This window comes from Mya arenaria, chromosome 12, assembly GCF_026914265.1.
Source record: "Mya arenaria isolate MELC-2E11 chromosome 12, ASM2691426v1".
NCBI classification, from domain to species: Eukaryota; Metazoa; Mollusca; class Bivalvia; order Myida; family Myidae; genus Mya; species Mya arenaria.
This window is the reverse complement of record NC_069133.1, coordinates 32,599,448-32,617,339: the sequence shown is the minus strand read 5'-3', so window position 1 is coordinate 32,617,339 and position 17,892 is coordinate 32,599,448. Positions and strand designations below refer to the sequence as shown.

The window sequence follows — 17,892 nt, the reverse complement described above, 5'->3', positions numbered from 1 at the left end:
CCCGCCTTGATTTCAATCATAGAGTCTAATGCATTGAAATAGATTACTAAATACAGACTGTGCTGCTTTATTTAAATAAATAACGGCAGAAATCCATTAATTCATTTATCATTCCAATGGAAATCAAATGGCATTTATGGGATTCAATTTCCAATGCAGATTTTCTCCCGATTTTTAACAAAAGAATAAGCCTTAATAGATGAGGTTTTCGATAAATAACTACGTGGGCCCAAATATCCGATTACATTTGCGTCTGCACACAAATCGTATGCTTTTATTTGTGTTGATCCTGAAATTCAAATGAGTTTAACATAAAAATGCACTAAAATCAATGGGCTTCCTTTGTGCATTTATTATGTGTAAAACTATAGTGCCCAACCCTTTTAAAAATAATCATATCAATAACACTTTCAACGAGTATGAGACAGATTGAACCTGCTCATAAATGCAATGCCAGAATCACTAAAATAGCTGTAAGGTTATAAAATCGAAAAAATAAACCAAGGCCTAAATACTTACTGATTCCAGGGTGTCATCCACGAGATACACAGAGCAGCGTTCACACTGCAGAAGGTCCTGGGCATCCAGCATGATCTTCTCTATCAACTTCTCCAGGTTTTGTTGTTCCACAAATACGCCTCGAGCCAGGTTCAGTAGCAGCTACAAGTTAGTACAGTTCATGTATATATCTATGAACCGATAAGAGTAGACAAAAGGGGAGCGTCGTCTGTTTATTTTTGCAGTCAAAAAGGCATCATTCGATATTTATTAATGCCTGGGCATTGGACCTAGTTATACACATGCAGCATGTACACTATTTCAATATCTTGAACGCGTCTTGAGTTTGTGCAAGCCGACGACGCCGCCGCCGACATTGACACAGTTGCTATGACACTACCTCCACTTGTTTCGTTCGAAAAACGGACGACTTTAGAATGCGATTATAGGTTTGAGATATTTTCCCAAATTTCCTTTAAACACGCCTCAACCTTGGTTTAACAGGAGTTTGGGTACAAAGACATTTGCCATACAGACATTATATCTTAGATGTGTGTTGTTCTTAAAACACGTCGCGGCATTGGTTTCGAAAATACTTAAAGGGGCAACAAGGGGAGTGGCTTATTGTAAATTCCCTCAGCTATGTACCTGTCTGTTAAACTCACGTGTTCTATCTTTAGCACACACAAGAGAAATGTAAACAAATTGGGCTGATCAGAGCAGACGATGTATTTCCCCACACTACAATCTTCTATATGAAATAAAGATGACCAAGTCAACTTTAACAGATGTTTTCTTTGAAATGATCGTTTTCTAATTCCTGACTGGCATTTTGTTATTTCGACTAAAACAAATTTCTGTATGGGACATCCCTCTCAAATGTTTAGAATCAACATTCTCATTCCAGACCAAAATAGCAAGGTTTGTTCTAAGTCTGGAATCCATAACTAATTATTCTGTCAACATACAATAATAATGCTTTATTGAATGCATCCACAACCCTAGTACAAATTAACCTTATTGTAAACGAGTTCAGCAAGGAAACAATTTAGATAGTGTTGACACTTTTAATTGGTAATTAAATGTCACTGGCTGGAATCTGGTTTTTGTATTAATAACTGGAAACCAAATGCACATTTTGAGTCAAAAAGGAGGGAACTCAAACACAGTTATACATGAACATTTGCAAGACATGGAACTAGGTACTGCTTTCCTTTAAAATAATAACTTTGGGCAGAATATGAAGACTCAAAATATGGATCAAAATAATCAGGACAAAGATATATATATATAGTTTACATGACTGAAGAACAATAGGAGATATTCACTTTACCTGGCTGGGATATAAACATTTGTAATGATGACCAAGCTTTTGATAGAAAGGCGAAGAAGCAACTAACATTTAAGCAATGAGGTTCATAATTATTTTTTTTTAAACGACCAATATGAAAATAATGTTACATATTTAAACCTGGGAAAAATTCACCAGACTTATTAATTACGTAACGCTTCAAAAGAAAAAGTGTTAATATCATAGAAAAAAATAGACTAAAATGTAGCATATGAAGCTGATGATATCTATCAATAATTTTGGGATATGCAGGTGGAATAAAATCTTACCAAGGTTTGTTCACTTTTGTCACTACAGTATTTGATAGTGAGGAATGTCGTCTTCTACAAGCAAGCTGCTAGGGATGTAAACACCAGCACGTGGTAATGTTTACAACAGAGAGTTCATAACCCCCAGAACACCAATTAGCCACTCCCCCGGCAAATTCATATTTTCAATCTGACAGTTGGATTTTTTTCTCAAAGTCATGTTTCTAGTAATGTTTCAAAAACAAATTAAGGATTTTTATTTGTGTAACATTCTTTCTACATGCCTGCAAAGTTCCATGTCTCAACTCTTTGTAAGCATTGCATAAATTTGGAAAAAGTGTCCCTGATGTGAAACATGCATAAAATTATACAAAAGCTTGCCCCAGCGCCACCTGGAGGTTTATAGAGTCCTGTTGCCCCTTTAAGTAGAGAATGAAAGCGAAGGGCAGACTGTCTACTAAATGCATCCATCGTAATCTCCTCTGTCATTTCTTCACCCATTGTTGATCTTCATGCAAATCGACTTCATAAGTGGTATTATCAGACAGAACTGGTGAAAATCATTGTATATAGTTATAAATATTCAAAATAATAATACCAGCTAGGTTCAACAAATCTGTAAAATTAAATGCAAGTCTGTTCGAATTGTAAATATGCGGCCTTCTTATGTTATTATGTTTCCTGACATGGGTTCATTTGTATTTGGATTACAGAATGAACAAGTTGATGAACGAACAAGAAGTGCCGGTATAAAAAGTATGCATTTTAGTAAATTATGCATATGTAAAATCTATTCATTGCCTTAGTTATACAGTAATAATACAGGTTGAAATATAAGAGTCTGCAGCTGACGATGGTCTTTATATATATTATGTATCTGCATGTATAAACTGTGCAGAAAGAGTAGGTTATGAATACACACATACGCGTATTAGCCTATAGTCGACAGCAGCTAAAAAGAACACTTAACCTAATATATAATTATTCCTCTTAGACGCTTTCCCTAGTGTGTGTACATGTGCCGAGATAATGCTGTTATCTTTGCAGACCCTAGCAAAACATGAACATGACATTCCTTTTCAATAACAAGGAACTAATGGTTTCCATAAACAATTCATTTTCTGACCTATGGCAGAGAATGTTCCCTGTAATGACGCGCGCTTCAGAGACAAATGGCTCTAAGTGTTTCTAGGCACATTATTTATGACCGTATTTCGCTTGTATTCCTGGATAGACGTATGAAACGGAATTGCTCGTATTTTGGACCAAAATAAGATTTCCCGATTATGCAATTGGAAACACTTCTTTATCGTTATTTTCCTCTATGATATCGAAATTGTATAAAAAAATCAGTTTTAGCATAAACAAATCATTTAAGGTTTAGTTGGGTGCAAACCCGCGCCGTTAAAGTCAAGAAAAAAACTAGAAATCCGACGCGTAAACCACAAGGCCATCAGGAAATTAATTAAAGCGTGGGGAAGAATGTTGACCTCTTAATAATACATTGATATCATCACGTGATAATGTCAATCGACCAATCACGCAGTAACAGAATGAAGTGAGAAATTGCGTTGGTAACGCTAATGAAAAATGTGGTCTTCAAAGACGATAGTTCAGCAAATATCAACATTTGCAGAAAGGTACCAGCTTTTGGTATCTTACTTTAGACACTCCTAATGATTTGCCACACTTTATTTCGTCATACAATAAAGTGCACTTTACAAAAACATGATCGAGTACCATTAAACAGCTGCGCATTGGTAAAGCCGATTCGTGTGTGAACATGGCGTCGGTTTTCGTGTTGAGAGGGTCAACAATGACCACACGTATTTCTGATTTATTTCATTATACACTCCTACACACAGGGTACAGAAAATAGAAGAATCAGCTCTCTATGTGCTTAACAAATATTTCCCTCCTTCAGCCAGTGTTAGCTTCCTGAATGGAAATGGTCTGTTGTTATTTTATTTCCTTAGGGAACGTTACAGATATTAACTTTTGAGAGAAGAGTTACTCACGTCATATATGAATATACTTTTAATCTTATAAGTGTTTCGTGTTTTATGTAGTTTATCAAAAGCAATTAATTGTTATAATGATACAGTGTATCCTTTCATCGATTTGTGTATCCAGACAATTATGTTCTTATCTTTTGAAGCAATACGGTAGCGATAGTTTGAGGTGGCATTTCATTTCAATTACATTAAATAATAGCACCTAATAAATAATTTATTCCTGGCTTTATGGAAATTACATTTTGCAATCGAACACAAATACCGTGTTTCTATACGTGATATTTCATCACATTTGACGCAGGCCAATAATTTATTAACTAAAATTAAATATCGTTTTGATTCCTGACATAGACATTTCAAGATGTTGTGAATCGGTGATGTTGATTCCATAGGACACGAGGTACTGTCAATGCACTCACCTACAAGAGGTTCTGTCAATGCACTCACCTACACGAGGTACTGTCAATACACTCACCTACAAGAGGTACTGTCAATGCACTCACCTGAACGAGGTATTGTCAATGCACTCACCTAAAAGAGGTACTGTCAATGCACTCACCTACACGAGGTACTGTCAATGCACTCACCTACAAGAGGTACGGTCAATGCACTCACCTACACGAGGTACTGTCAATGCACTCACCTACAAGAGGTACTAACAATGCACTCACCTAAAAGAGGTACTGTCAATGCACTCACCTACACGAGGTATTGTCAATGCACTCACCTACAAGAGGTACTGTCACTGCACTAACCTACACGAGATTCAGTCAATGCACCCACCTACACGAGGTACTGTCAATGCACTCACCTACACGAGGTACTCTCAATGCACTCACCTACAAGAGGTACTGTCAATGCACTCACCTACAAGAGGTACTGTCAATGCACTCAGCTACAAGAGGTACTGTCAATGCACTCACCTACAAGATGTACTGTCAATGCACTCACCTACACGAGGTACTGTCAATGCACTCACCTACACGAGGTACAGTCAATGCACTCACCTACACGAGGAACTGTCAATGCACTTACCTACACGAGGTACTGTCAATGCACTCACCTACACGAGGTACTGTCAATGCACTCACCTACACGAGGTACTGTCAATGCACTCACCTACAAGAGGTACTGTCAATGCACTCACCTACAAGGGGTTCTGTCAGTGCACTCACCTAAAAGAGGTACTGTCAATGCACTCACCTACACGAGGTACTATCAATGCACTAACCTACAAGAGGTTCTGTCAATGCACTCACCTGAACGAGGTACTGTAAATGCACCCACCTACACGAGGTACTGTCAATGCACTCACCTACACGAGGTACTCTCAATGCACTCACCTACAAGAGGTGCTATCAATGCACTCACCTACAAGAGGTACTGCCAATGCACTCACCTACAAGAGGTACTGTAAATGCACTCACCTACACGAGGTACAGTCAATGCACTCACCTACACGAGGTTCTGTCAATGCACTCACCTACATGAGGTACAGTCAATGCACTCACCTACACGAGGAACTGTCAATGCACTTACCTACACGAGGTACTGTCAATGCACTCACCTACAAGAGGTACTGTCAATGCACTCACCTACACGAGGTACTGTCAATGCACTCACCTACAGGAGGTACTGTCAATGCACTCACCTACAAGAGGTACTCTCAATGCACTAACCAACAAGAGGTACTGTCAATGCACTCACCTACACGAGGTACTGTCATTGCACTCACCTACACGAGGTACTGTCAATGCACTCACCTACACGAGGTACTGTCAATGCACTCACCTACAAGAGGTACTGTCAATGTACTCACCTACAGGAGGTACTGTCAATGCACTCACCTACAAGAGGTACTCTCAATGCACTAACCAACAAGAGGTACTGTCAATGCACTCACCTACACGAGGTACTGTCATTGCACTCACCTACACGAGGTACTGTCAATGCACTCACCTACACGAGGTACTGTCAATGCACTCACCTACAAGAGGTACTGTCAATGTACTCACCTACAAGGGGTTCTGTCAATGCACTCACCTACAAGAGGTTCTGTCAATGCACTCACTTACAAGAGGTACTGTCAATGCACTCACCTACAAGAGGTACTGTCAATGCACTCACATACAAGAGGTACTGTCAATGCACTCACCTACAAGAGGTACTGTCAATGCACTCACCTACACGAGGTACTGTCAATGCACTTACCTACAAGAGGTACTGTCAATGCACTCACTTACACGAGGTTCTGTCAATGCACTCACCTACAAGAGGTACTGTCAATGCACTCACCTACACGAGGTTCTGTCAATGCACTCACCTACACGAGGTACTGTCAATGCACTCACCTACACGAGGTACTGTCAATGCACTCACCTACACGAGGTACTCTCAATGCACTCACCTACACGAGGTTCTGTCAATTCACTCACCTACACGAGGTACTGTCAATGCACTCACATACAAGAGATACTGTCAATGTACTCACCTACAAGAGGTACTGTCAATGCACTCACCTACACGAGGTACTGTCAATGCACTCACCTACACGAGGTACTGTCAATGCACTCACCTACAAGAGGTACTGTCAATGCACTCACCTACAAGAGGTACTGTCAATGCACTCACCTACACGAGGTACAGTCAATGCACTCACCTACACGAGGTTCTGTCAATGCACTCACCTACACGAGGTACAGTCAATGCACTCACCTACACGAGGAACTGTCAATGCACTTACCTACACGAGGTACTGTCAATGCACTCACCTACAAGAGGTACTGTCAATGCACTCACCTACACGAGGTACTGTCAATGCACTCACCTACAGGAGGTACTGTCAATGCACTCACCTACAAGAGGTACTCTCAATGCACTAACCAACAAGAGGTACCGTCAATGCACTCACCTACACGAGGTACTGTCAAAGCACTCACCTACACGAGGTACTGTCAATGCACTTACCTACAATAGGTTCTGTCAATGCACTCACCTACACGAGGAACTGTCAATGCACTTACCTACACGAGGTACTGTCAATGCACTCACCTACAAGAGGTACTGTCAATGCACTCACCTACACGAGGTACTGTCAATGCACTCACCTACAGGAGGTACTGTCAATGCACTCACCTACAAGAGGTACTCTCAATGCACTAACCAACAAGAGGTACCGTCAATGCACTCACCTACACGAGGTACTGTCAAAGCACTCACCTACACGAGGTACTGTCAATGCACTCACCTACAATAGGTTCTGTCAATGCACTCACCTACAAGAGGTACTGTCAATGCACTTACCTACAAGGGGTTCTGTCAATGCACTCACCTACAAGAGGTTCTGTCAATGCACTCACTTACAAGAGGTACTGTCAATGCACTCACCTACAAGAGGTACTGTCAATGCACTCACATACACGAGGTACTATCAATGCACTCACCTACACGAGGTACTGTCAATGCACTCACCTACAAGAGGTACGGTCAATGCACTCACCTACACGAGGTTCTGTCAATGCACTCACCTACACGAGGTACTGTCAATGCACTCACCTACACGAGGTACTGTCAATGCACTCACCTACACGAGGTACTCTCAATGCACTCACCTACACGAGGTTCTGTCAATTCACTCACCTACACGAGGTACTGTCAATGCACTCACATACAAGAGGTACTGTCAATGTACTCACCTACAAGAGGTACTGTCAATGCACTCACCTACAAGAGGTACTGTCAATGCACTCACCTACACGAGGTACTGTCAATGCACTCACCTACAAGAGGTACTGTCAATGCACTCACCTACAAGAGGTACTGTCAATGCACTCACTTATTGCATGAAGTCATAAAGTAGTAAGAGTCTCCAAAACTGCATTGACTGACAAAATGCCTATTATTTTAATGTCGCCTTTCACATTACATTAAAGTGTAAATGAACAATTCCCGTTCCAATGACATTTATATTCCATAAAATTGAGTTTTAATTCATGTTTAAGGCCACAAAAGAAGACAGACGTCTATAATTTTATAAACTGCTAGTACATCAAATGTATTGCTGCTGTTATCGCTTGCTGTAGTAGCAAATCAAACAATTAGAACTGACATTCTTTTTCAATATTGCAGACATTTTCACTACAAGAAATAATTCAGTTTCTAACTCATTTTTCTAAAATGATGTACGCTTTGAATATGAATTGCGTTGAGTGTTTTCACCAGAGTTGGTGTTAAGGCAATACTAATTACCTTATTTCGCTTGTATTCTTGGACAGACATCTCAAACAGCTGCGCATTCGTGATGCCGATTCCACAGAACATGAGATATTTTCGGAAAACCTGAAAAGAAAGCAACACGTAAGTTTATACCTTGTTATGGTACATTTTTTTGGCAAACGCAACGTACATACGATATAAATTTGCAGTGTTACGAGGAAAAAGGGAACAGCAACAAAATTGCAATTTAGTACTGAACATACGTCAGATAAAATAAAAATCATTCAGAAAGAGAAACCACATACTCAAGCTAAATTATCATATAAATCGACATTCAGAAAGCAAAGACCGCACGAATAGTCTGAATAAAGCCAGACAAATCACAGTAAAACAATGGGTTTACAAACGCAAAAAGGCATTTTAAATGTCAGGTATTTTTTTTATAAGAGGAAGATAAAATGAAAGTCAAAGGATGAGAATATTCAACACGAAACGCTGTCTGTGAAATAATCATTGGACAAGATAATGCGGGGCTGACTCCCGTTTCATCTGGAAATCAATTCTTGAAATAAACTAGGTAGAATAATAATCAAAGGGTAGAGGAAGATAAAACGTTAGACTCAAACTGTCCATTGACACCAATGGCTTGAGTAAAACTGTTAACACAACCCACATACCGGACCGGCATAAGCGATATCACTAGACTAAGTATATAATAATGCTCAAGAACCAGCGGGTCAAATAACATGATCTTGCGGAACAGAAAAGAGATAATAACTGCACTTGGGACGAATCAGACTGAATGCCTCTTTCATAATCGTAACAAAGTTGAGAATGGTTTTAAAAAAACAATATATCCTAATCCGCATAAAACAAGGTTTCATAGTCTATATAAAAAGTTGTAAGAAACCTTTGACAAGTGTACAATAACAAGTTTGTCTGAGAACATAATAGTATTTATAAAATTTAGTAATCTTAGTTTAGTATATTAACATAGTTGATTGCATACCATTAGGACTGCATGTACCAAAATTAAGAGTGAATGTTTTTTACGTTCAGTTGAAAAATTTAAATTAAGCATTTTCGTAGTGTATTTTGAAACTTTACACCGAATGGTGACTCTTACACATATTTATAATAGAGAAGAGAAAACATAATTGGAATTGGTTGGAATATTAATTCCTTAAGAATATGCAATATCTGTCACAAGAAGTCATATTATATCGGATCTGTCACATGTTGTTATATAGGATCTGTTACGAGTTGTCATATTATATAGGATCTGTCACATGTTGTTATATAGGATCTGTTACGAGTTGTCATATTATATAGGATCTGTCACATGTTGTTATATAGGATCTGTTACGAGTTGTCATATTATATAGGATCTGTTACATGTTGTTATATAGGATCTGTTACGAGTTGTCATATTATATAGGATCTGTCACATGTTGTCATATTATATAGGATCTATTACATGTTGTTATATAGGATCTGTTACGAGTTGTCATATTATATAGGATCTGTCACATGTTGTTATATAGGATCTGTCACATGTTGTCATATTATATAGGATCTATTACATGTTGTTATATAGGATCTGTTACGAGTTGTCATATTATATAGGATCTGTCACATGTTGTTATATAGGATCTGTTACGAGTTGTTATATTATAAAGGATCTGTCACATGTTGTTATATAGGATCTGTTACGAGTTGTCATATTATATAGGACCTGTCACAGTTGTCATATTATATAGGACCTGTCACAGTTGTCATATTATATAGGACCTGTCACAAGTTGTCATATTATATAGGATCTGTCACGAGTTGTCATATCAGATAGGATCTGTCACAAGTTGTCATATTATATAGGATCTGTCACAAGTTGTCATATTATATAGGATCTGTCACGAGTTGTCATATTATAAAGGACCTGTCACAAGTTGTCATATCATATAGGATCTGTCACGAGTTGTCATATTATATAGGATCTCTCAGAAGTTGTAATCATAAATCGTAAGTGACAAGTCAAATTCGAAAGAAAAAAAAACATTGAAATTTGTTGAAGTTCAATAATTTATTAAAACATCTGTATCCAAAGATGCAGTTGATATGCATCGCTCAAATATAAGAAAATCCCGCATTATAACAACTACATCGTATTTTTATAACTATTCTAAATTATTATTGAGAAAATAATTGAAAAAAATATTCGGTTACCATGGCAACCATTTTTGAAATAGGCGTTTTGGAGTTAAATTTTAATATACAATAAATGCCATCTAACGCGTTCACTAATACATTATTATTTAATTGATATCCTGAATCCTTCCTGTTCCTGGTTTGTGTATTTGACATTCCTGAATATGTCAGAATAAATGAAAATTGTTCACCAAGTACCATAGTTCATTGGCGATTGTCAAAGAAAAAAAAAGAAATGTACATTAGGTTGACATTAGCATCTAATATAAACCAATGCATATCTAAAAGTTAAAGTTCCAGTGTAATTAACTATAATTTAACATTTAAAATAGCGCATAATGGTTTCCCTGTTTAATGAATACAGAGAATTATACCGAGGCTATTTTTAAACTTACTGGGTTTTTACGTGGTAGACAATCCTAGTAAATTATGATTAAAAATGCGCATAGATTTCGAAAGATACATTTGTCAAAAAATCCAATGCCCTTACACAACGATGTCACTTTAAAGTCTTTTTTGACATTTTTCTTTTTTTCTTGCAAATGTATCATCAGGTGACTAGCCCCTAACATTTGTTTGAACCAAATAACATATGAATAAAACATTTTTTGCAATTATGAGTATTTATACTTTTTATAACATGCATATCAAGCCAATATGTGTTAGTTAACAAAACAATTTATGACATGTTCAAGATTAATGTAAAACTATTCTTAGCACAATTATTTGTGAGATATCAAACTCATAACATACACAACCATGTTTGCAATCATTATTCTATTGTTATTTATGAGAAGTTAAAGACATTTACAATACCATCCTTTCCTATTATAATAATAACTGTATCATATGTGTTGGGTTTCATAAAAATTTGTCACTAAATATTTTAATACATTTTCAGGATTTATTAGCAGGTATTCTTAACTGTTTAAGTATACTATCTCCTAATTAAAATGATGGACTATTGTATTTGTGTAATAATTGATATCATGTTTTTATCGCTCGGTATTGCTGCAATGAATGGATCTGTAATATGCGTTACTGTTTTGATATAGAATTCATATACCAACACGTAATCTTTACAAGAAATAACTGCCATATCCGAATATGTTATGTTGCTTTATTTGCATCGTTTGGCCATCAATCAATGGTACTTCAAGAGATGATGCCCAAATGAATGGGTATCTAAAAGGTGTTGATTTTATTATAAGCATAGAAAGGTCTGTGATGATGTGCATTGATTTCAGCTATGTCATACTTGCAGGCAATTGATTTTATCGGGCGCTTTATAAACTAGATGAAGCCTAACAAGAAGCCTATGAAATGTGAATTGCTATTTGTACTACCATAAATGCTCCCTGAAAATGCTGGGGAAATATTTCATTTAAATCTTACGTGTTAATTGATAATCACAGCTTAAAAACTATGATATAAATTAAACCGCAACATTGTGCGTCTTACTGTTAAAGATTTGACCAAGAAATATTCATATTTTAGATTACCTCCACATCCTGGTCTTCAAAGACATGATTGCCGGTGATTTTGTTGATGATTTGAGCGACCCCTATCACCTCCGACTCGTGGTTGAGTATCGGCATGCACAGAATACTGTGAGTTCTGTACCCGGTCCTTGCATCCACTGATTTGTTGAAGCGAGGATCCTGTAACACATTTATGGAATGTTGGTAAGCGTTGATAAAACCTTAGATTGCAGTTCTTATTTTATTTTAATTGGAAAATTGAAAGAAGAAACCAATGATCCTATGGTCCGTGGCAAATATCATGATATGTATTAAAAATACGAATAAGATCAGTTAATGTATTAAATGAGTCATTGTCGTCCACAATATATTGAAATTTCTTGAGAGTTATTGTTTCCGATTTACATATCGTTACCGACTCCGCCGATCATGTCTATGAAAATAAGGCGTCTTATTTCTTGGAAAAGAGACAATTAAAACGGGTTGTGCTTCATAAATAATGGAGGGTTGGAAAAAATCACTAATTCTATCTCATCAGAATGGGAAACCTTCAAAACAATTATTCTTAAATGCCTGTCATTCGCACAGATGGGGGTTTACTAATAACACAATCGAACTGCAGATTCATTTTAAAGCAAATTCATTTCCATATTTATAATTTAATGGAATTCATACGAACCTCATATGCTTCTGTTATATTAATGGTTTCTTTGGTCCGAGCAACATGCCCTGCAATGCCACAACCAAATGGAACTTTGATTTCATTATCCTCTGAATGCAGAGATTCTTCAAGGGTTGAATTTTCTGTCACATCAAACAGTTTTGAAACAAGGTACCGGTTATGCTTTGACCCCCTCACAAGAAACATACTCCCTCTATCGCTACCCGTAAGAACACTCACATTCCTTAAAATCTTGTGACATAAAACGTTCACATCAAGTTCACTTGCAATGTCTCTGATCAGCTCCATGAACATTTCAGATTCATTCATAGCTAACAGCTTGTCCCTTGTAACTAGGGACTTTTTCCGTTTCCTTACCATGCCGTCGACATAGTTCTTAAACATGTTTGATGTGATTGAGTTGCGGGACGCAGTGCTGAATTGTGGTTTGTCCATAACGTCCATGTTTTTTATTTTGTAAATGAGTTCAGGTGTCCCATGTTTCTTGATCCAGTTTTCCAGGAACTCAGTATTGTAAAGTAGATACTTTTCTACGTCTTCTTCCCGCAACTGCGGGGGTGATTCAGGCTCCATTATTGGTATCAACAAGTGTTACCCTCGGTGATTAGCGTTGCAAAAAGATAGTCAATGATGCAAAGTGCATACCCTTTTATCCTGTGTCCCTGAAAAAGTACATGTACTTATAAGCCCTGGCAGTGCAAAATAGAATTAAATTTGATTATATATTGTTTGCAAAAGCCTACTCTCAGCTAAGAATGTCCAATGACTGTATGATATATGAATGCGATGAGGTAGGTATACGATGAACAAATGAGCTGGCCATATTACTTAAACATTTGTAACGATGACATATAGCGAGGCCGGGGTATTATTCTATATTGATTTTTAATTGATCTAAGAACGATGTAGCTAATCGGATTAGTTGTTATTTAAAACTGACCAATAGAGTGAATGAAGTCCGTCATTTATGACCATAAGATTTACTTAAGTTGAATATTGCATACCACCCCTGGCTACCTCATTTATACTCTTAATCACTCGAAAGAGTATTTGATATGTTTAAAAATAATATAACTTTTGAGTTATATAATTATTGCAGTTTGATAAAGGATAGTATTATTTTAATTGATCTCGTGGGTAACAATCTTGTTTGTATTATTTGTTTCGCTATTGTGTGCTCATATTCTTTCAATACACTTACAATGATTTAAAATGAATATCTGGTCAGCAGGCATTCTGATTTCAGATATCAAACTCTCTTAATTTTCAGTTCATAGCAAAATGGATTTGCTTTGGAATGAAGGAAAGAAACCGTTCCGTAAGTTATCAAATATCCATCGGTACGACTTTGGTCTACAATATACATTTACATCTAGACTCTCGTTTTACATTTTCTAAATATAGTTGTTTCAATTATCTGAAGGATGTATGAATCGATTCAGTTCGCAAGTACTAGCAGATTTCATTAACAGTTTAGCTCATGACCAACATACATGTATAACGCGTAGCATACGAATACCATTATCATTTTCGAAACATAAGCGTCACAAAATCAATGATATACAATAACTGTCTATTAAAATACACAAATACCAAATGCATGCGTATTGTGTGATAATTACCGTACATACGAATATACAAGTATCTATACAATCAGTTGAAATCAACGAGCAATAAGAGAGAATTATTAAGGGCACATCAATTAATTGCAATGAAAGTAATAGTAAAGTAAACTAAATCAAAAATACCTATTTAAAGTAAGCATATCCATCCACTTAACAGTTTCATCCTGCATCCCTGTAAATTAGGCCACATACGATATGAACAAGGCACAGATATCGTGTGAGCCTGCTAGCCGCATGCTAGCTGGTTTATAGTATGTATTGAGGAGGACATTCAGCGGACTTTAAATGATCGATAATCCAGCCTTATTATTGCCGAACGCTGACCAGATAATGTGGCTACAGAATCTGACAGTTTAATCCATAGTCCGGTAGCTATGTTTGTTACCATCAGACAGAGGCTAGATAAACTACAACCAGGAGATCAGGTGTAACTTAAACGAATAGCTGATAGTGATGTTATTGGCAAAATGCAATATCCACATCCGCTACTGCCTTCCATAGGTGAGTATTCCCTTACTGTGGTAAATTGTATATTGAGAATAAGCCAATCACAATTGCAATAAATACTTGAAAGCAACACGACTTTCTAAATAAAGTGTAACTGTAGTATACGTATACTAGGTGTAGTATACAAAATGGTTTTCTTTCACGGTCTGTTAACAATAATATTGGTATAATAATATTATTATATCACGCTTTTTGAAAAAAACGAATGCATCGATATGCAGACATCTTAAATCACGAAATTTCGAAATGAATTACGATAAGTACGCGAGGACGAACTATTATAACTTCCACTTACTTCATACGCACGATGATGTTGAACTATAGGTACATCATCAAACATCTGAATAGGTTTTGTTTTGCCACTTAGAGAGAGAGAGAGAGAGTGAAGCCACTTGGACGGTTCACGATATTAAAGTAAGGTTTAAATGCCATGCATGTAAATATCTGGATCGTGTTTGCTTATGGCAATGTGATGGATGTTTAGAATTTTACAATTCATATCAGTACTCCGAGTAAACATGCGGACCACATTAACCTATGGTTTGTTTATCTAGGCCTTCTACTGGCCATTGGATGAAAAGAATACATGAACCTTTAAGGCAGTGTGTTTTCGTAACACTCAAATATTAACATTTATAATTGACTTCCGAAATACATTTACGATTTCTTTACAACCTACGTCATTCGCATCCGGTTTCTCAAATTGATTCACATTTTTTTACATTGCTACTTTAGATTAAGCTGTGAATTGTTACTATTGAGATAAGTTGATTGTCTCAGCTTAGTTCGGCTTACAGTTTAGTAACTACCTTGTCGGTTTCAGACCTATGTTAGAAAACAGTACATTTCAAATATAATAGTTAACAAACACTTTAGAATAACATTACTATTATGTGAAAAAGTTTTCGTATTAACAGTTTCAAATTGTTTTAAGTGTTAAAGGTTTTAATCTGATAAAAACCAGTTCGTTTACATTTACAAGTTGAGTCGCCCAAGACAATCAACCAGAAGAGTATTGACCTTGATATTATCACAAGAGTGAGTTGATATGTACTTGACCATAAGTATGTATTAACTACAATGACAAACACTTTAGAGTAGAATACTGGAGTTGTGTATATACAACACGTAATGAATGATTAAAACAAAGCTGTAGCCTATAGACAAACATTTTCACCGAGTACCTTCGTTTGACTTATATATCGTCAATCATAAAACATTTGCATAATTATATAATGTTTACCAAAGAACTTGGTTATATTCTCTAGACTAGTCCATATCAAAAAGTGTCATGGTGCCAATTATATAATCATCATTTGTGATTAATAGTTTGATGTATATACGGTATGTTGTCAAACTTGATTTAAGGTGCTTGATAAGCATTGCTCCGTTTGCATTTCAAGAACACTTTGATTCAATATCACGCAATATTATGCAATATCACGCAATATTATGCAATATCATGCAATATCACGCAATATTATGCAATATCACGCAATATTATGCAATATTATGCAATATCACGCAATATTAGGCAATATCACGCAATATTATGCAATTTCACGCAATATTATGCAATTTTATGCAATATCACGCACTATCATGCAATATCACGCACTATCATGCAATATCACGCACTATCGTGTAATATCACGCACTATCATGCAATATCAAGCAATATCAAGCAATATCACGCACTATCATGCAATATCACGCAATATCACGCAATATCATGCAATATTATGCAATATCACGCAATATTATGCAATATCATGCAATATCACGCACTATCATGCAATATCACGCACTTTCATGCAATATCACGCAATATTATGCAATATCAGGCGACTGAGCTTGTCATTGTTGTTCGTTTTGATTTATTAAACACTTCTTATTCATAAATAACAGAGATAAATCATAAACAACATATACCGGACAGGTTGTGTCAATGTTTCGTCAGATCATTAATGTGATTATTGATTTACACCGCACGTCTGTGAAATGTCATTGGTACCATTAGACTGGCATGCTAACGGGCTGCGTTTTATGAAAAAAAGTTCAATTCGTGGTGTCAATATGAACTAATCTTCAGTACAATCAATCTTAAACGATGGAAGCAATTTCACAAACTTTACAATCAATCTTAAACGATGGAAGCAATTTCACAAACTTTTTGAAAAAGACCGCCAAACTGACAACCTGCCGACCGACCGACCGATCAACCGTATGATGACTAATATAACCACCCTACAAACTTTGTTTGCGTGGCTGTACTGAGGAATAAAGTTAAATTATACTAACATCCCTTTCCACTTTTGTTTTGTGGCGAAACATTTCAGTAGGCAAATAAATATTAATCTTACCAGAAAATCCAAGATAATTTTGGCAAACATAATTGAACAACAGAATTAAGTAAGACACATTGTTCCAGACATACAGCGGAGACGTCAATTGTGCACAATCTTGTAATTGTGTAAAGACTGAGAAAACAGTGATTCTATTTATGACGCCAAAAAAAAACAGGATATATGTTATAGATCTATTAAATCTGAACGTACAAAAAGAGGCTGACATTGGGAATGAAATTCACACTTGTTCGTACTTAAGTTAATGCCTATACAATACTTTAATATCTGCCAACATATGAACCAAGTTTCATTGAATAATTTGGAACGTTTTTGCACTTCAACGACACCGACGATATGACAATACCTCGACTACTTTACATTTTCTTCGTGTCCCCTCTTTTACTGAAATTTAAACCATTTGTTATATTAAGTTATTATTATTATTATTATTATTATTATTATTATTATTATTATTATTATTATATAAAACTTTGCAAGGTGTTACAGTCTCTGATGTCAGATGGGAGGGCATTCCATAACTTAGCTGATGCTGACTGGAAACTTCTGTCACCATAACGCGCCGTCCGACGTTTAGGCACAACTAACGTCAATGACTTATTTTTCGACCTCAGATTTCTGGATGCTCTGTTTATTTCTAACATGTCCACAATGTACGCAGGCGATTGGTCATGGAGCGCTTTAAATGTGTGTGTTAGA

The 17,892-nt window shown here is 36.5% G+C and overlaps 1 protein-coding gene across 5 annotated transcripts in view; it reads right to left on the bottom strand.

Annotated features, from left to right (window-relative positions):
- Positions 1 to 14,809, bottom strand: part of LOC128212304 (cGMP-specific 3',5'-cyclic phosphodiesterase-like) — a 39,906-nt gene extending 25,097 nt beyond the window's left edge. For 2 of the 5 annotated variants that reach the window (XR_008257424.1, XR_008257423.1), the window contains exons 1-5: positions 14,444 to 14,807; positions 12,693 to 13,357; positions 12,035 to 12,193; positions 8,361 to 8,450; positions 520 to 660 (exon numbers count right to left, since the gene is read on the bottom strand). Coding sequence is in view for 2 of the 5 variants with exons in the window: in XM_052917694.1 (XP_052773654.1) it covers positions 520 to 660; positions 8,361 to 8,450; positions 12,035 to 12,193; positions 12,693 to 13,268 (966 nt within the window). In the remaining 3 variants the exon portion in view is untranslated. Of the gene's footprint in view, positions 1 to 519; positions 661 to 8,360; positions 8,451 to 12,034; positions 12,194 to 12,692; positions 13,358 to 14,443 lie in introns of all 5 variants that reach the window. The other 3 variants (XR_008257425.1, XM_052917694.1, XM_052917693.1) reach the window with 3 other exon arrangements.
- Positions 14,810 to 17,892: the final 3,083 nt, after the last annotated feature.